Genomic DNA, 19,909 nt, shown 5'->3' with positions numbered 1-19,909 from the left:
TGGGCATAAATATTTATTTTACAGTGTTGCTGGGAGGGTTAAATAGAGTATCTGACAGCAGGTAACTTAGTTAGTAACTGTTCCTTCCCTCCGCTTGTCCTGTGCCCTATGCTCCCACCTGCCACTGGGAAAGAGACAGACCATCTAGAAGAGGGGTCCCTCTTCCTTTCCCTATCACTGCACAGAGTGATTGGTAGGAAGGGAAGGAGTGGGAGTGGGGAGTGGATGGTCCAAAACCAGGCCTCGATGGTAAAGAGGGGGCTCAGGCAGCCACCCCCGACTGGGAGCAGTCATCCCCCTGCGGATGACCTGACTTCAGGGGCTGCCACATCACCACCAGATCCTGGCTCCCCAGCCTTGGCACATGGATGAGGGCAGCTCTCATCTCAGTAGAATGACTTGTCCTTGGCATTTTGGACCACTGACCTTTCTACTCGTTGAATTTCATCTCTGCTCTCCAAGCAGTGAGGATATCACTGCCACCCATCCCCGCTCTGCGTAGCCGTAACTGTGACTCTTCCACAGGTAGAAGATATCACCACCAGCCATGAGGCCGCCCTCCTAGAGATGGAAAATAACCACACGGTGGCCATCGCAATCCTGCAGGACGACCATGACCACAAAATGCAAGGTAGCTGCCATCCTAGATGTGTGTGGCCAGCAGGGGTGGGCCCCGCAAGCCCAACCTTCCCGCTGCAGACGCAAGGAGCACCTCCTGCTCTCTGCTCTACTTCCCTTCCTTCCTCCCTTCCTTCCTGATGTGTCCTTTGTGTTGCTTGCTGAGGACAGGGAAGATGGAAAGCCAGGATCCAGGTAGCCCTTCTTCCCTCCGAGGCAGTTACTCTCAGCCTTGCCTGGATGTCGGAACCCGTGGCGCTGTAACAGGAGGCTGGTGCCAGCTGAGGGCCAACTCCAGGGTCGTGAGCAGCTGGCCAGGGGAACAGCCTGGGCACCAAGCTTTTATAAAGCTCCTGAGGGGGGCCTGATGGGTTGCCATGCTTGAGAACCACTGTTCTAAAGTAGGCATGGGAGTCTGGGCTTTGTCTTGGTCTTATGAAATTAAATGTCAGTCCCCAGAAAAAATACGCCTTCCCCACACTCACAGTGCTCTCGGAACCACAGCAACGTCACAGTGGGCCTGGGTCCACCCCTCAAGCCCACAGACCATATTCACCAAGGGCTTAAGTGGTCTCTGGATCTTTCATTTTATATTTTTGGTAACTTTAAATTATCTTTGGATACTTAGGGTTCTATGGAGGTTATAGCAACAACAGCAACATTTACTATACTGCTAAGATTTTGACTTTGTGAAAGAGGTTTTTTACAGTTTTAACCTGAGTTTCTACTAAATATACAACCTATTTTTCAGTTTTTTCTCCTCTCACTTTTCTCCCAGCCTTCCTTAACAATAGATTAATAAATTTAAAATTAATAAATTTTAAAATTTTAAAAATTAACTTCAGTGTTCTATCATTTTCAAATGTTCTTTGCAGACACCAAGCCCACTGTGCAGTAATCAGTCCTCCCGTCAGGTGCCTCCCTGAAGCACCAGCCCCGCCCTCTGGGAGCTGTTAGTGCATGAAAAATGCCCTGCGGGCGAGTCTCTGCTGCAGGCATTCATGCCACACACATTTTCACACATAATTAATTGGCCTTAAGGTAATTTTGATGTAAAAAAAAAAAAAAATCAAATCACAATAAATAGAGGAACATTAAAGAAAACATAATGAAACATGAAGAAAAGTAAGACTTTATTTAAAATGTGTATAGATTCATGGTAATTCTGCTCAAATAACTGATTTTATTTTGTAGGTCGTCCTAAGCCCTTGTCTTCCTTCTGTGGGAGATGTGGGTTCAGCTCTGCACTCTCAGAGAAGGCCCTCAGCCTCCCTCTCTCCTCCCAGTGCACTGGGTTTCAAAACAACAACCCAACTCTTGGTGCAAATCATCCTATCAGGAAGAAATGCTACCTGTTGTAAGATCGGCACTACCTGTGTACTCATCCCTGCCTAGGCCAGTATGAGGGCTCGCTAGCAGTTACATAGAATGTTAAAATGAGAGTAACGGTGAGACTCATCAGTGGAGAAATGGGACGACAGACTCTCAGACCCTAAACTGTCATCCAGTTATTTTATCTTGTTTACAGAAAAATAGCCTTACAGCCATTTAGCTATACCGCAAAAATATCAGCAACAATGTCTGTGGCAGAAACAGCATATGTGCCAGTTCCCACCCTGGGCTGCCCTTTGGGACTACCTGGGAATTTTTTTTAAAAACACTAATGAGTGAATCCCACCTCAGAGGTTCCAATTTAACTGCTCTGGTGTGCAGCCCAGGCATCAGGATTTTTTTTAAGCTACCCGGGCAATTCTAATATGCAGCAAAATTTGAGAACCATTGTCTTAGAGCACAGTACCAGGTATGGGAATGGAGTAGAGTGTCATGACCTTCAAGTAATTAAGCACATTAAGATATTAGCTGTGGTTTATACCATGTCCAGAATAGATACTGCCTGCCTTTTTCTTGGGGTTTGGGGTCATCTGAAAATATCCTAAAGCCCATCACTGTGCCGTAGAAAGGCCTCTGAAAGGGAATATGAATGGAAGTGGTGCAGTGAGCCACAGTGTCACTTTTTCGTTCTTGATTTTCATGTACATATACCTAATGGATTTTCCTCACTAGCAAACCTTGCTTAGACCACCACATCCAAGGCCTTTGAATTATATATAATATACATATATATAATAGTAGCAAAAAATTCAGTATTATGGTGAGGACAATGTTCTCAATGACTATTAAAACCAGTCGTTTAGACAGAGGCAGGTAGACAGAAGGCTACATGGTTTTATGTTAATGAAATCGGCACAAACTTTTTTTTAATGGAAATTTTAGCTATAATAACTGGATTTCTTAGAGACCTTCACTGTCATTAATTCAAAGATTTGGATCAATGGAAGCCACAAATTTTTTCTGAATGGCAGCTCTGGCCAGCCAGAATGATAATTGTTGGTCTCTAGTACTCTCCTGTCCACCGCATGTGTGACCCAGGCTGATTAATGAGACCTTCCCCCTCTCCATTTATAACGTGCGAACAATGTGCTTGTGTTGCCAGAATGAGATGGGCTTTACCCAGCTAATAAGGCTGTTCCCATCTGGGGGAAAATTGAATCCATTTGCTTAATAAGTCTTACATGACCTCTCTTCCTACCTAACTTGCAAATTATTACTGGAATGCCACTTTGCACACAATAGAATGGTTCCAAACTCTCCAAGAGGAACCAATCCAGTTAGTCCTCCCTTCTGTCTGAGTGTCTTCACATCAAGTCTTTGCTCAAGCAAATCCTAGAGATCTGTGGTTTTCAGAGGCCTGGTGCATGCATCACTGGCCCCGTTCACCTGTCGTCCTCCGGCAACACGGGCAGCATGGGGGCTGCTTACTGCACCCTCTCCCTGGAAGCCCCCTGCTTCAGCCCTGAGGGCTGCTTTGTGGTGGAAAGAAAGGGTGACCCTGGGAAGGGAAGGAGAAAGAGACTTCACATGGATCATCCAGTTGTTTTACCGTGAGGGGAATTTGGAGAATCAATGAGGACTGTGGATGGAGCCTCTACCTTGGCCAGGATGGTGGGAAAGCAGGGTATAGAAATGAGTGTGTGCGCGTGCGCACGCACACGTGCACGCGTGCACTCTATTTGCTCCTCCCTCTTTTTTTTTTCCTCTTTCCCCCTTTTTCTCTCCCTTTCTCCTATTCACTTCCTCTCCTAAATAACACTGCATCCAATTCCAAAGTACTGGAGCAGTCTCTTTAGGCTCCAGCCTGCAGTATACCAGTGTCTCTTTTTCACCCAAGCCTCTCATTTGGTCTGGCAAAAGTGTGTTGTTTGATCCTTTTCAGAAGAAATACCAACTTAACAATCTGATGTCTTCTCTCCAGAACTGATGTCTACACACGAGCTTGAAAAGAAAGACTTGGAAGACAATTTTGAAAAGCTACGGCTGTCCTTACAGGTTAATATCTCCTTAACTCTGATGTCAAGTTAATGGTAACACCGTTAGTCCTGTCCACAAACATTTATCCAGCACCTGCTATGTACTAGGCCCTGTGCTGAGCATTGGAATGTAGAGGGAGATGGGACATTCTCCTTGTCCTAAGGCATTTACTGTCTACTCAGAAAGTTGTGACACAAACAGTGACAGACAACCACAAAAGATAATGCATGATGCATGGTTGCACCAAACGAATAATACCATTCGTGAGCACCACAGGAGCTCTGAGAGGTTGCTCCACCCTTGCTGTGGCCAGAGGATTCACTGAGCTGTGTATGAGGAAGGGGAAAGACTTGGGAGAAGTGCATTCTAGGCTGGGGAATGGTGTAAGGAGGGTTGTGAAGGGCAGACGCCATAGGACGTGTCTGAAAATTATAAAAAGGACTGTAATCACCTGGAGGTAGGGGGATGGGAGCAGTCTTATTCTGTGCCTCCTGCTGCCAGTCTATGGAAAACGTGAGTCTCAGATGTCAGGAAGCAGACCAGCTTCCTTCTGACCTCCCGTGAGAGAATGAAGGGTCCCCCAGATCACCGGCACCTCCCTCTTGCCTGGGAAGCTAGGGTGAGGTTGGTGGCCCTGCCCCCATTCCCAGCTATGAACATTGCAATCAAACCAAGATTATTTTTTAAATATTAGAGACACTAACACCTGGACATTGTGATGATGATAACAATGAATGTCCACTGATTTCCATAACTAATACAAAGCCAGGAATGTTGCTTCTCTAATGGTCACTTTCCCCTGGCAATGTTCATTGCACAGAGGTGACCCTGCCTAGAACAGAATCCAAGATTGGTACTATTGTCATAGCCACTGAATTTACTCTCCAACAATTTTCAATGGGAAACAGCCTCCCATTGCAGTGTGTTAGTGAGCCCACCGCTAACCCATTGATGGACCTGCAATATGCGGCCCTCACGTGGTTCATCCTTGGCAAATTTACCCCAAACTGCCTTCCCCATGCACCTGTTACCAAGGAGACCCATGTGGGAGTCTCCTGGCCTCGGTTCTTGTCTTGCTTGCAAGAGATGAATTCAAATGAGATACAACACATATAGTGGAAATGAGAGAAATTTATATATGAAATATAGAGAGAAAATAAGGCATTAGTAAGTTGTTTGCAAACTTTCTGGCTTCTTTGATTACCTTTTCCTGCTCAAGATCTGGTAAGGCCTGCCCCAAGACACCCATAATGATCTTCCAGGTTGACTCGTAGGCTAGGGTAAGGTGTTGGAATGCATCTCTGTACCTATCTGGGATGCTGGAGTAGGTTCCCAAGTCTGCCTTAATCTGCTGTGGTTCTGCAAGAGAGAAGGGCTTATGTACTAGCTGAGGACCATGCTCTCCTGCAGCCACGATCAATGGTAAGAGCTTAGTCGGTGGAAAAGGCCTATCAATGGAAGGTGTGCAGGTTGCTAATTGAGCTGGAGGTCCGGGACAAGGCAGTAGTGATGAAGATGTTGATAGTGCCTCTTCTAAAGGGGCTTTTCCCAAAGGTGGGGGTGTGGATGAGGAGGTGCTCCTACAAGGGTCACTAGATGGCATTGTGGAAGGAATTAGCTTATACTGGTAGCAAAGGTCCCTTCTGCCCCTCAAATAGAAGAATGCCTGTACATAGGGGATTTCTGGGCACCTGCCTAGGCATTTGCAAAAGAGATCAAGTTGAGATACGGTACTGTAATTTAAGCTTCCATGTAGTGGCCAGAATTTCTCATCAGCTAACTGATATTGAGGCCAAACAGTATTGCAAAAAAAGACTAGTCTTTTCTTCTTTAGAAGTTGGGGATCAAACTGTGACCAATTGGAAAGGATATAGCCCAGTCGGGTCCTGCCTGGAATGGATTCCTGATTTCCCATCTGGATGGAAGGAATACCAGAAGGTTGACAGCCTAGCATCCTCGGGTCATACCCTGAGGGCTCAGCATTTTCTGAGGCCCTGGGTGTCCAGAACGGACGTCTCCATTATGGATAGATGTAGAGACGAGTTCTGTCCCCATCTGGAAGGAGGAAACACAAAGGTTAGATAGCCCAGTGTCCTGGGGTCATAACCTGGGGGTTTGGGATCCAGGCACCCAAAGCTCTGAGTACCCAGAATAGACATCTCCATCTCTGTTATGGACCAGTCCTTCTAGGGGATGAGAGTGTCTCTACCTTCCTTCAACCAGTGAAGCCAGCGAGAAGGAGCTTACCAATCGGTGGGATCTTGGAAAAGTGTGCAGGAGCCCACCCCTCTTTTGTGGGGAACAGTTATATGAAATTTTAAAGGCATACCCCTCAGATACTGGGTTTCCAGAATGGCTAGCTTTTTGATGTTTGGAATTTTATAACGAATCTTCCAATTGAGTGTTAAGTAGTCCTTCAGGGTACAGGAGCTAAGCCACACAGCTGTCATCTGGCTTTGCCTCACAAGGGGGTACCAGAGGGAATGGACTCTCAATTCACCATTCAGAAAAGTGAAAAACGTAAGACATGGGCAGTGGCAAGACTGTCTCATGGAAGAGGGCGGGCAGAGGCAGGACTGCCCCTTGAGACAGCGGCAAGACTGTCCTGCCCCTTTTCTGGATTCCTGGGGCCTGGTGACCCTGAAATAGCACAGGGCTTAAAGCTATGCCTGGCAAGTGAGCCTTTTGTTTCCACAGGGTAGTGGTTTTCTGCTCTTCCTCTGCCCTGTCTCAATTGTTAAAAATACTGGAAGTTATTTCTGCCAGCTGCTCAGTGGGGGCCTTGGCTTCTAAGCCTAGCTTTTGTAACTTTCTCCTGATATCTCAGATTGTCCTCTGGATAAAATGTATCCCCAGATGTGCTCTTAGGGTTGATGTTTGTGTGCTTTCAGTCACTACAAAGGACTTTTATTCCCTCTTGTCCTTGTCGGTCCCAGTGTGACAGATCCAGTTAGGGTCCTAATCTGGGATGGCATTTCCTCCTGGTTGCTGTGCACTGTTGATGTGACGGCCAGCTAGTTTATCAGCATAAGCCGAGGCGGATCCTCTTTGCACTGCTTTTCATCTACAGTGCAGCAGCGGAGGAGAGCAATCTGTGACTCCCTCCAAGTTAGGCCATCAGTCAGCGATACAATTGACAAAGCAATTTGCTTTTTGTAAAACTATTTTGAATTAATTAATTTGTTTTCCACTGTTTAATTGTACCTGGGGTTTCCGTTGGGAAATAACAATTGATTTTGGAAAATCAAAGGGAGTTTTTGCTTTTTTCAGTTGTCATTAAAATTGTCTTTACTATTTATTTATGCGCCTTTCCTTTTCTTTTTTATTTCTAGTTTTCCTGATTTCTATTTCCCATCTTGAGTTTACTACTCCAATGTCCTTTCTTCCTGTATGTCTTGTTCCTTTTTTCCCCCACTTCTTCAATTCCTTCTCTTTTTCTTCCTTCCCTTTACATAATCCTTTGTCAATTTGCATAGACCCTTTTTTTACATACTCAGACCTTCTGTTACATAGACAATCCTTCTGCAACTTACATAAACCCTCCGAAACTTTCCTAGTCCCTTTTAACTTACCTAGAAGTTATTAACCCAGTTTTAGTTCTATATATTACCTTTTATTACTAAAACTATATGTTCTTTCCCAACTTGAATAGAATCTTTAGTTTTTAGTGACAACCAAGAGTAAGTAAGTAGCATTCTTTAGATTAATAAATTTATGACTACATTTTATAACTTTTAGAAACAGTTCTTTTCCCCATAGGCAGATACATACAGTGCTCAAAAGTGAGCTGCTTTATTATCTAGCAACTTTGACAACTGCAAGGAACTGGAGAAGAAGAGGGGAGATTTCAGGCTTGGGTGACCTTCAGCCATTTCAGTTCTAAAAGTACCAGTTTTTCTCTTTTATATTGAGGGAGGGGGAGCCATTGCTTCTGGGGACAGTGAAACAAAGACTTAGTGAGGAAGAAATAATAGGAGACAGTCTAAGTGACTGCTTTGGCTCCTTAGAAAAGCTATAGGAGAGGAGTGAGCCAAGGCAGGGCTGCCTTGGTTCACCTGGAAGTCAGAGGAAAAGGGGGCCCTGGAGACAGGATCAGTGGGTAAGCCCAGGTTGGGCTTGCACTGCCCACTGCTCCCCTCGCTGTAAGTTACCTTGGGACCCTTAGAATTTAGGAGGAGATAAAAAGGTTTATGCCCAAGAAGAGGCACAGCTACTTCTCGAGAGGGTGAGAGAGTGAGACACTCCCCTGGCAGATACAACAGTGTCCTTGGGGGAAAAGATACAGCAGACTTACAACAGGTTAACGATTCAAACTTATTCGTTCCCTGGTCATGGTTTAGAGGAAGAAAAGACTAGGAACTTGTGTAGTGGGTACATTACAGTGATGGGGGTGCCCTATGAGGCCCCTTTATGTCTTAGAGATTAACCCCAGATGCCTCCACGAGACCCCTACTCACATAGAGATGCTTGAAAACTAGGATCAGCAGGATGATGTGCCTCTTCAGTCTTCAGAGCCCAGGAGAACCCCAGCAATCATTTTAGATCTTATCCTTAGACCTAAAGGATCTAAGGATAAGCCCAAACACAAGCCCAGCATGTCTGAATACCCCTCCTCCACAGTGCTGTTGTGTCTCCTTTAACCCTGAAGGTGGGTGGAACAGGCAATAAAATATCGTTGATTAGACCGTCCATACTCACTCTGTTCCTGGCAACTGGAGACAAAGGGTGGAATCCAAGTCACAGCACCAAAAGATGTTACTGGGGAGGCCGGAGTTAAGGGGTTCCCTGCCTCAGTTCTTGTCTTCCTCGCAAGAGATGGATTCAAGTGAGAGACAACATGTAGAGTAAGCATGAGATAAGTTTATTTATGAAGTATGTAGAGAAAAGAAGGTATTAGTAAGTTTGTTAATATGTTTGTTAGTAAGTTTTTTCTTATACACTTGAGCACATGGCTGTAGTGGGCACTCAGCTAATGTGAGTGCCCTGGCCGTTGGAGTTCAGGGGTTATGTACCTTAGTTAGCTTCTAGGTTCCCCTTCCTTCTCCCTCTTCTAAACCTAGGGAATAATGTACAGCTACAAGGCATTCTTTCTCAGCTAATAACGACTCTTTTGTCTTAGTTAATGAAATTGCTACAGAGATTAGTAGAATTGCTACAGAGGCCCCCTTTACTGGTACACAGTTTCAAGGACTCCCTTCCTCCTGCACTATCCTTGCCTGTGATGTTCAGAATGCCCAACAATCTTATCAGACCAGGCTCAGGGCTGCTGAATCGATGGGAGAGACATGCCTTCCTTCTCCCCCTACTACCCATCCTACCCTGCACACCCGCCTCTCATACCATTGGGTGTGCTGTCCTCGAGGGATGCACACCAGGGAAGTGGAAGCCAGGCTGTGATGCAACAAAAACCCCATCCAGCCCAAAACCACAAGGAAACAAGAGTTTTGTTTCATCCTTGAGTGAATCTTCATTCTGCCCCTGTCATCTCACGGTCAGGCACCACGCATATTTTAGCTGTGACACCCCACAAGCAGAATCCATTAGGGCTGAAGGTTATTTGGTACAAGGAGGTTGGAGTTGCTCAAGCCAAGTTCCTTGAGGAACTGGCAGCTAGAGAAACAGGTTTGTTGGTAAGAGATTTGAGCTCTTGGGTTTAAATCCCCATGGCAATCCCTCTAACTAGCTTTGAAATCTTGGACAGTGTGTAAGCTCTGTAAACCTTAGTTTACTCGTCTGTGAAATGGTGGTGATAACAGCACCTTCCTCGATTAAAGGAAGTAATGTGTGTAAAGTGTGCAGCACTAGTTTGGCTCATGCAAAATGCTTGTAAGTAGCAGCCATTATTATTCTAATAGTTACATATATTATTATTTGTTATATTTATTTTGTTATCATCATCACTATTATTATCATGCCATTAGTTAGCTCCTAAGTGACCAGTGCTGGGCCTGTCACCAGCTGGGTCTTTGTACCTCTCACTTGACATATAGGAGCCAACCCGGCTTGGGAAACAGTCCATGCTGTCTGACTGCTGCGCACCCGTGTGCCTTAGGTCGGTTTTGAGTCATGGTGAATACGGCAGAAAAACCGCAGTCTGATATTTGAAACCCACCCTAGGTGGTAGCTGCTTGATGCTTTCTTTGCTTTTCTGATTTTTAATGGAGGAGGAGAGGCTTGAAAGAAATGCTTCCTTTGATGGTGCCGGCAACGGTGATGTAGGAGCCCTACGGTGATGTGGGCATTTTGACAGTCACGTTCTGAGGGCCGCTGCCCCGGTGCCCTGGGGGTGTGCTGCTGCTCCACTGGGGCTGCCCGGTGCTCTGGCCTCTGTTTGCCAGGCCCTGTGGTGCAAACTCCCACTGACAACTCCACTGCCTGGACACACCAGCCTTTGCATTTAATGGCACTGGGGGCAGGAGGGCTTTTGTTTCTTAAAAATGAAATGGAAGTAACTGGAAACAAACAAAAAAGAGGATGAGCACTGACTGGTGTGGCTCAGTGGGTTGGACATCATGCCATGGACCAAAAGGTCACCAGTCTGATTCCCAGTCAGGGCACATGCCTGGGTAGCAGGCCAGCTCCCCCGCTGGGTGCGTGTGAGAGGCAACCAATCAATGTTTCCCTTTCACATCGATGTTTCTCTCCCTCTCTTTCCCCCTCCTTCCCCTCTCTCTAAAATAAATAAATAAAATCTCAAGGACAAAAAAAGGATGATAAATCTGCCAAGGGTCATCTGCTGTGATGAAGAAATCAGTCGAGCAAGCACTTCATACATTACAGTGTGATTATATACAGTTACATAATTTACGATACCCAGCTCCTCATACTGAGTGAAGAGGCCATTTCTCTCTTGAGAAGAGTTCGTTGGAAGACCCTAGGCCCCAATATTACAGAAATGGTGTCACTGGGCAGAGAACTTAGGCAAACAGGAGTTGCCAGGGAGGCATGAGCCAGGGAAGACGTGCGGTGTCCCCTCAGCGTGCCCTCCTTCAGCCTGCACACAGGAGGCTGCCTTGAGGCTGGTGTGTGCTGGGGGCCAGGAGCACGGTCTAAGAAAGAGGTCTAAACAGAAGGGACAGACTCAGCTCCCCTCGGGACACGCACCCAGCCCTGAGGCCCAGGGAGGCCAAGTGGAGGCTAACGGGGGCCCTGGAACGAGAGGGAGCTGGCCGGTGAAGCCAGGGAGAGCTGGGATGTGAGATGGGCCAGGGGCAGCAAGGACCAAGGCTTGGGAGACAGGCCAGGTTGATGTGGGAGGTCCATGGCACGATGCCCAACCCACTGAGCCACACCAGTCAGCGCTCATCCTCTTTTTTGTTTGTTTGTTTCCAGTTACTTCCATTTCATTTTTAAGAAATGAAAGCCCCCCTGCCCCCAGTGCCATTAAATGCAAAGGCTGGTGTGTCCAGGCAGTGGAGTTGTCAGTGGGAGTTTGTACCACGGGGTCTGGCAAAAAGAGGTCCGGGAGCACGTGCCTCATTTTGATGCCCATAGCGTTTTACACAGGGCCCGTTTGATTGTGCTCTGCAGGCTGCAGTGTCTGCAGTGGACTGAGCTGGGCTTCTTGTGTCATTACTGCAGGACCAGGTAGACACGCTGACCTTCCAGAGCCAGTCTCTGCGGGACCGAGCCAGGCGTTTCGAGGAAGCTTTGAGGAAAAGCACTGAAGAGCAGCTGGAGGTAGTCAAGCTCCCAGGCCTCCGGCACCCACGGGGCCTCCCCAGAGGTCTCTGGAGCCTCACCCCAGGAAGCCGCATGGCTGCCTCAGCAGTCTCCCCAGTGACAGGACCTCTGCACTAACCCACTACCAAAGTAACAGTGGATTGGGGCCTCCCTGGGATTTCAAACATGTCCCTGTCTGCACTCTTCTGGGACAGGACAGCTGTGGGTTTCTCCATCTAAATGTGATTCCTGCCACATTGCACACCGCTCCCCAGCCACTGCCCCTGGGCTCCTGTGACAAGCTCAGCCTGGAGCTCTTGGCCTGGCCAGGACCACCCATCCACCTGCCTCGCCCAGCTTCCGTGAGGCTGGACCAGGAGGCTCCACTGAAGCCCGAGTCAGGGGGCTGAGGGGTTTTTTCCAGAAGTCAGCAAAATTCCTTCCCTCTTCTGTAGGGTTGCCATATAAAACACATCACACTAGTTAAATCCGAATTACAGATAAGTGAATTCTTTTCATTTAAATATGTCCCCTTCGATATTTAAACCAAAATAAAAGTCGTTTATCTGAAATTGAAACAATGTAATTATATATCATTACATGTATTATATATATTACATATATATATATATTTACATCTGGCAACCTTGCTCTATCTAACATTTCCTTTTCTGAAATGTCTTTTCTGCTTTTTAAACCATTTTTTTAATTTCCTATACTGGGGTAGGGGTTCTCCATGGGCACAGGTGGGACCTAGAAATCTCCACCTGTCTGCTGAATACAGTGGTCTGTGTGACCATCAAAAGCCAATGTTGAATTTACTCCTTTTACCTCACGAGTTCCCTTTTGGGGATGGGCTGCTAGTATCCAGCCATTCTAGCATCTGGGCTCTTCAGGGGTGATGGCTTCCTCTCTTTTTTTCCCCAGGGAGTTAGATTTTTAGTAGCATTCCTAATAGGGAACTTGGGGGCATATTACCAGGAAAGATGTGTGAGCTAATGTTCTCTCTCTCTCTCTCTCTCTCTCTCTCTCTCTCTCTCTCTCTCTCTCTCTGTCATGCTCCGGTGTCTACTGGGCAGCTTGTTAAAATCAACTAGCTTTAGTGAAACCCATGAACTTGATGAACACTGGCCTTTGCCAAGACCCTGTAACTAGCTTGTTGCTCTCTGCCCCTGTAGGTAGCACTGGCTCCCTATCAACACTTGGAAGAAGACATGAAGAGTCTGAAGCAGGTCTTAGAGATGAAGAATCAGCAAATACACCAGCAGGAAAAGAAGATCATTGAGCTGGAAAAGCTGGTGAGTTAGTCTGTTTCCTGGAGAGAGCCCAATAACCTCAGTGTTGTCATTAATGTCAACATTGACACCTTTCAGGACGTGAGTCCTTAACCTGAGTCAAAAATTCCATCAATGAGCTTCAAGACCTTTCTTAGGAAGCCAAGGAATTCCAATGAGGAATGTCAGAGGTAGCCCCATTGTATACCTCTGCAGTCCTCAGGATTGCCTGCCTCCATCCCTGACCCATCGCTCCGAAGTGCTGTTCCCTCACTCCTCCCCGGGGGCACATATGATGGGCCAGCATAGGTAAGCACCACTGGCATGTGCCAGATACCACGCAGAGCACTTTTCGTGCATTTGTTCATTAACTCCGACAGCAATGCTGTTCAGGAAGTGCCATCAGGAACCTCCTTTCACAGGATGGAGGTGGAGGCCTGGGGACAGGGCATCTCACCGAGAGCCTGTCAGTGGCCAAGCCCAGGCAGGAGCCCCGGCCCAGCACTGTCTTGGCACTCCACCTCACCTGTCAGCTGGGATCCCACAGAACCAGCAAAGCCACCCCTTTGGTGGAATGGAGCGCCCCAAAGTTCACTCCCCTACCTGCAGTGGTCATGCCAGGATGGAGGTGGAGAGAGTTGTCCAAAGTTAGTAGCAGAGAAGCCTGTTTCCAAGGCGATACCATCCTGACACATCAGGATGGCCCAAAGCTCTCAGACAGATTATGGTTTTTTCCCTTTCTTTATTGTTATATGTACAACAAACTTTTCATATTATAAGAGGAAAATGTGTGCATTATAGGCAATGATAAGGTGAACAAAAATAAGAAAATTAAAATATATATCTATCACTGTTGACAGTTTCCAGAGCTTTTTTCTATACATGTATACATACCCCAGACATCCCCTACACACATATGAGTGTTTTGTGTTCCATTTTCATTCAGTTAGAAATGCTTTAATTTACTATCTCAGTAATTTTTTAAATCCTTACCCTAGGGTATGTTCATTGATTTTTAGAGAGAGAGGAACAGAGAGAGAGAGAGAGAAACATGGATCTGAGAGAGAAATATCAATTGGTTACTTCTCGTAAGCACCATCTCAATAATTGATTGTCTGGTCTAACCCTTAAAGTTCTCCATTTGTCTCTGAAATGTCCTTGAAGCTGGTGTATGCAAAACAGGAGCTGATGGAGGACCATGTGTTGCATTCAGTTGTCATGTCCCTTTCTGCAGGTATCTCTGGCTGCTCTTGCTGCTTACCAGTAGGGAGGGGGTAGACCTGGGTGTGAGTGTCTGTTACAGGCATCCTGGCTAATGGTGGCCACCTGGCAGGACTCAGCAGCCCAGGGCTTCCCCACCTCCTCACCCTGGCTGGGCCATCTGCATCCAGGTGTGAGATCATCCACAATCCTTGGGGTTGATGTGGCTGTTTTTAGCCACGCTCCAGGCATTCTGCAGGCATGTGTGACTTATTCCAGAAACCAATCCGGACCCCCCCAAAATAAAAGCCTATCTAATCACTTCTCACTTCCTGGGAGCAGAGGAGGGTTGGGGTGGAAGTGCCTTGCTGCAGAGCAGGGACAGAGGCCAGTCCTTCGGTTCTGATTCCTAACCCTTATTCTTGGAGAGGTAACAGTTTTCTTTCAAGATCAACTACATTCATAGTGAATTTGCCACATTCTTTTCAAACAATAATTTATTTTTAAATTCATCTCAGGCCCTGCGGGACCCTCTGACAGAGAGAATGGCATAAATTGTAGGGCAAGAACAGCCTTGGATGTGGTTTTCTGATAATGTGCCAAACTGGTCTTGTGCTTTGTGTTCCTGGCTGCCCAGAGCCTCGGAAGGAAAAAATGTGTGCACATTATATTTCCATCTCTCCTAATTTAGAATGTCATAGGCTGTGTGCACGTCCAGCCAAGGAGGGTGATACAACACAGGTTACCCTTTGGGAAGGACCAGGGGACCCATTAACCAAACTAGGTCTTGGTGCTGATTATGGCTTATCTCTGACCATGGCAAGGGCCTGGGACTCTAATTATAAAAAATACATTCTACACAGGATTCCAGTATATACATAGACACATATGTATAATATGTGTGAAATAGAAGTGTTTATCTAAAATATATATAACAATACTTCCTTTTACTATATGTAGTGTATTCTGGTATTCTCTCTTCTGCTTTATTTTGTTTTTTAAAAATGCTGGCCACTTCCCTCTGGCCTGATTTACAACCCACCAATGCACTGCACACTGTAGTTTGCAAAACACTCTTCTTGATAATCCTCCAAAGGCACTGGTCTCCTTCTCATCAGATGGCCCTGCTGAGAACCTCTTAACACTGCACCCTTTACAGGCAGAAAAGAACATTCTCCTGGAGGAGAAGATCCAAGTACTCCAGCAGCAGAATGAAGATCTCAAAGCAAGGATTGACCAGAATACCATGGTCACGAGGTAGGTGGACCTGGATATCTAAACTTACAAATCATAGGTCACCCACAAAGTGGCTTGCTCTTGAGCTTGAGGACTCTGTATTTGTCCCAACATCCAACTTACCTCACTCCTCTGAGCTGTGTGGCTTCCCCGACAGTCCAAAAACATGTGGCAGGAGCCTCCGACACAGCTGGCTGCTGAATGGCTTTGTTCTTGGAGAATATTTTGGAGATGGGGGTCAGCTGGGTGCTCCCAGGCAAAAGGGAACCACCATGTGAGCTGTCCCTGCACTCTATTAGCTCAGCAATGCAGACCCATGTCTTCCTGGGGTGCTGATCTCTTGTCCTGGGGCAGCCTGGCCAGAGCAGCGAAGGGCTAGCCCTGACCAGAGGACAGCAGGGGTGGAACGTGTCAGAGAGAAGCTGTGTAGCCAAATGCAGCTCTTCCTGAGTGGCATTGTTTCCATCTTGGTCCCCTGTTCTGAGGTCCCCCATCTTTCAAGGGAGAATGTGGGGATACCCCGTTCTGTTGTCAGTGAGCAATAAAACAGGGTTTGGAGCTTCAGCAGCCAGCTGGAGATTATATATGCCCACGAGGGCTGAGGGGCCCCTGGGAGACCCGTGCCAGGCACCAGGCTGGATGCTGGGATTCAAAGAAGCCGTCTCTGGCTCCTGTCTCTTAGAGCTGACAGTCTCCACGCCTGTGCTATCGTTACTGTCAATACCACTCTCTCCAAGCTTCCCACACGGCCCTCCTGCACCAACTCCCTCTCCCTTCCTTCCCTCTTTGCCTCTAGCTTTTGTTCTGTCTACTGGACAGCTGGTACCTCCTTGATGGGGGAAGGGGGATGCGAGCAGATCCAGTGTTGGCAGGGAAGCTCTGGGAGTGGATGTGCTGGCAGGACAAGCTGCAACCATGGTTCACCAAGGTTGTGTGTGATGGTGGCCAGACTTATTCCCGTTGTCCCCGGAGGCGTTGGCCACCTTCTCCCTTTACCCTGCATCCTTGGTCTAGCAAATTTCAAGCTCAGGCACTCTGGCATGAGCCACTTGATGGTGTCTTCTCCCCATGCAGACAGCTGTCAGAGGAAAACGCCAATCTCCAGGAGTATGTGGAGAAAGAGACCCAGGAGAAGAAGAGGTTGAGCCGGACCAATGAAGAGCTGCTCTGGAAGCTCCAAACTGGGGATCCAACCAGCCCAGTTAAGCTCTCCCCGACATCTCCTGTTTACCGCAGCTCCTCCTCCGGGCCCTCCTCACCTGCCAGAGTCAGCACGACGCTGAGATGATGCCATCACACAACCCTCCGGAGCTGCGACTCCTCGTGCACCCTGCGCTTCCAACTGAAGGGGGTCTTGACCGGCGCCCCCAGTAGCAAGCCCTGCGCGCATGCTCAGTAGCTGCAGAGCGGCACCCTCACGGAGTCTCTTCTTCTGATCCTGGTGTGAGACTGCCCTGGTATTCACATTTAGGGAAGCATTCACGGTATTGTCCAATGTGCAAACATTTGACCGTAGTTAGACCCAAAAGAAAGAAATGCTCACTGTTCTTGAATGATGAATTTCACTGCAGAATTTCAGGTTAGTGACAAATAGCTCAGTTTGAAATCTACACTGAATAATCATTGTGTACTGCACCAATGTGTGTGTATACTCAGATGTACGTATTTGCACATGCGATGGTTCTGAATTTCATTTTTTATAACATGAAATGCTGACATATTTTGGTGAAGGTCAGCAGTTTTCTAACTTGTGCCTAAGAATAATTGGGAAATTAAAATGCATTTCTATCTAGCTTCCCAAGAATATTTCTACCCAAAATAGAAAAAGGAAAAAAAAAAAGATACAGAGCAGAAGCGCCTTTCAACCTGCCACCAAGTGGTACTGTATTTAACACAAACACCAGCGACTTGTGAATGGTAACTGCCTTTGGAACAATCACAATCAGCTTCTCAGTCAACATGATGTGAAGTCACCATTATTCCATTCACACGTTTTAATTACTAATGCTCCTGTCATGAGTGGATAAGGGAGAGAGCAGTGGGAAACCCTGTGGGGTTTGGCAGTTTTTTGAATGTTATTCATGACAGCAAATCATCTATAGTCTTGTAAACACAAGTTTTGCTTTTTTCCCAAATGGCATCTTGGAATCTGTCATTCAGCTGTTGCACCCTTGGGAAATATGGAAGAGCATGCCCTTCTGGAGTGAGGGTGAGGATGGCCTTGCAGTTGACCAAAACCATCTGCCCTCTGGCCTCAAGAAAGATTGAAAGGGTGTATACTTTGACTAAGCACAGAATAGGGAAGCTCTGGCATTCTATGTGATTTGCTCCAATCTGACGCTGCAAATGGTCAACCCACCAATATGACCTTTGGGCCCCCATTTCACAGCCACCTCCCCTTCAGTTTGGTTCAATAACTCAGGCCCATCACTGTACCTTGAGATGGCTCAGGGGTTCTAGCAGGGGCTTCCAAAAAAGCAGTTCTTCCATCCTGGGGGACAAGTTCCACACTGTGCTAGACCATCACGTGACCTCCCAGGAACCCAGGTGTATTTTCTGCAGGATCATTGAGCAATGCCACAGCTGACAGTGGTCCGATCTTAGACCCAGGAGGTTCTTCCACCAGAAGAGCCCATTGAAACACCCAGCCAGTGGTCACTGGCTACTGGACTGGCATCTGTCTCTGAAATGATAGAATTAGAATGTGAAAGGTGTTCCTGTAGTGCTATGGAAGATTAGGAGCATGACATCCAAAAGAGAAGTAGTTTTAACAGTTGATAAGGTGATGATGATGATGCCTTTGTTTGCTGTTTGTGACAGAGACCCTGTACTTTCCTCCCTAAGGCCCCTGGAAATTGATGTGAGCACAGGGCTATCTTTGAGCATGACCAAGGCAAGTAGACTTATGCAGGGACATCCATGGTGGGGAAGAGACAGTCCACGGAAGGAAAGGGTTGGCCCATCCAAGGCCCTGCCTGCTGGGCTGGCGTGAAGACAGACATGGTCTGTGTTCCCTGCCTGAGTTAAGGTTGGGCTTCCTGACCTCAGGTCCATGTCATTTCTAGGAAACCTCCAAGCGACTTTTCCCATCCCATGGGGACATACACAGTAGGTAGCCATTGAAGAAACATCTCTCTTTGCATTTTGTGCTCTGCATGATGCTATGATATTGAGTTGGGCATTCCATTAAAGTAGGTCATGCCACATTGACAAAGTACACAGTTACATCTTCTTTTAGTGGCACCACCTGCAAACACAGGTTCAGTGGTAGCTCAGCTCTCCAACTTAGGAACTGTGTCCATACGAGCATCTTCTAAATGCAGTTACACAGCAATACAGATTCCAGTGTTCTGTTAGGATGTGCTACAGAATGTTAGCCTAGTGCGGTCAAAGGTGCAGTGATTGTGGCACTAAGTAATCCCTTGCCAGGTGGACTGGAACTCTGCCCTGACCAGCTCTCACCTTGGGCACTTGTGCTTATTTCTACATTGCCATGGCTTCATCCCTTCGTCATGGACACCCACCTTGTCTGGCTCTTATCCTGGAACACGAGGCATGGCAGCTGTTGTGCCCCTTTTCGCCACTCCACCCCCACGTCGTTAGGACTTGGACCTCTCTCAACATGGAAGTCCTGTCGTCCACCTCCCAGGATGGAGCTGTTTCTACGTACAGATGCTGCAGCCCCCCGCCTGCCTCAGACAAACCCACTAAACCTCACCAACCTTTTCTTGCCATTTGAGAGCTGAGTTGGTGCTCTTCCCCACCCCTAGTCCCCAAAGCTGGGGCAGAATTCTGGTTGGGTGTCAGAGTGGGAGAAGGGCTGGTCGGCTGGCACACTGAGTGTGATTGTTTGAATGGGGTCACACATTTCTTATCTGGCCCTTACACTTCCTGTGTTGCATATTTGTGTTTGAAACATATTAAAATCAATTTGAAGGAGCTCCTGTGACATGCGTTTCATGTAACATAGCCTGGCTGGCTCAGGCTTCAGGAAATTTAGGGTGGGAGCTGAGGCAGGGAAGCCAGGGAAGCATTTGGCAGGCTGGGTTTATTTTCTGTTTGCCAGGGTCAGTCACGAGTGTCCAGGCCCCTGGCCCTGACTCAGCAGGTCTGAAGTCTCCACACCTATATTTGCAGCCCAGGATCCTCAGCAGCCCAGCCCTAACTTTGGGGAGCTCAGTGACTCTGCTCTGCGCGGCTGTCTTCAGTAGGCTGGGTGGGCTGGAGTCCATGGGAAAAGGACACAAGAGATTGAGAACAATCCTTTCACCATCAAGTTCAAATTCAGACCTAGATGGAGGTCCGTTTCTACCCCCAGTGAAAGCTCGATCTGTCCTAAGTCCCATCAGTTCCTGCCTGGGTGGCCACAGAGCTCTCTCACGAGAGGCAAGGGGGGTGCCCTGGTGTGGTTGCCTCGGTCACAGCAGTTCCTTACCATGCACGGACAACCTGGAAGGTTTTCTCATGCCAACAGGACAACACAGGACCTTGAACAGCTCTGAGGCTCTTCCTACAACACTCCACGTGCAGCCAGCACACCTGCTCAACGT

The 19,909-nt window shown here is 47.3% G+C and overlaps 1 protein-coding gene across 1 annotated transcript in view; it reads left to right on the top strand.

Moving 5' to 3' along the window:
- The window catches only part of MTUS2 (microtubule associated scaffold protein 2), a 632,886-nt gene extending 615,908 nt beyond the window's left edge, over positions 1 to 16,978 (top strand). The window contains exons 11-16 of the mRNA XM_054577117.1: positions 526 to 631; positions 3,932 to 4,005; positions 11,569 to 11,667; positions 12,828 to 12,947; positions 15,283 to 15,380; positions 16,434 to 16,978. Of these exons, the coding sequence (XP_054433092.1) occupies positions 526 to 631; positions 3,932 to 4,005; positions 11,569 to 11,667; positions 12,828 to 12,947; positions 15,283 to 15,380; positions 16,434 to 16,647 (711 nt within the window). The 3' untranslated portion in view covers positions 16,648 to 16,978. The remainder of the gene's footprint in view (positions 1 to 525; positions 632 to 3,931; positions 4,006 to 11,568; positions 11,668 to 12,827; positions 12,948 to 15,282; positions 15,381 to 16,433) is intronic.
- Positions 16,979 to 19,909: the final 2,931 nt, after the last annotated feature.

This window comes from Pteronotus mesoamericanus, unplaced genomic scaffold, assembly GCF_021234165.1.
Source record: "Pteronotus mesoamericanus isolate MK-2021 breed Mesoamerican mustached bat unplaced genomic scaffold, CSHL_Meso_final contig_41, whole genome shotgun sequence".
In the NCBI taxonomy this organism is placed as follows: Eukaryota; Metazoa; Chordata; class Mammalia; order Chiroptera; family Mormoopidae; genus Pteronotus; species Pteronotus mesoamericanus.
Note: the sequence above shows the minus strand (reverse complement) of the source record. Positions and strands in the feature narration are given on the sequence as shown.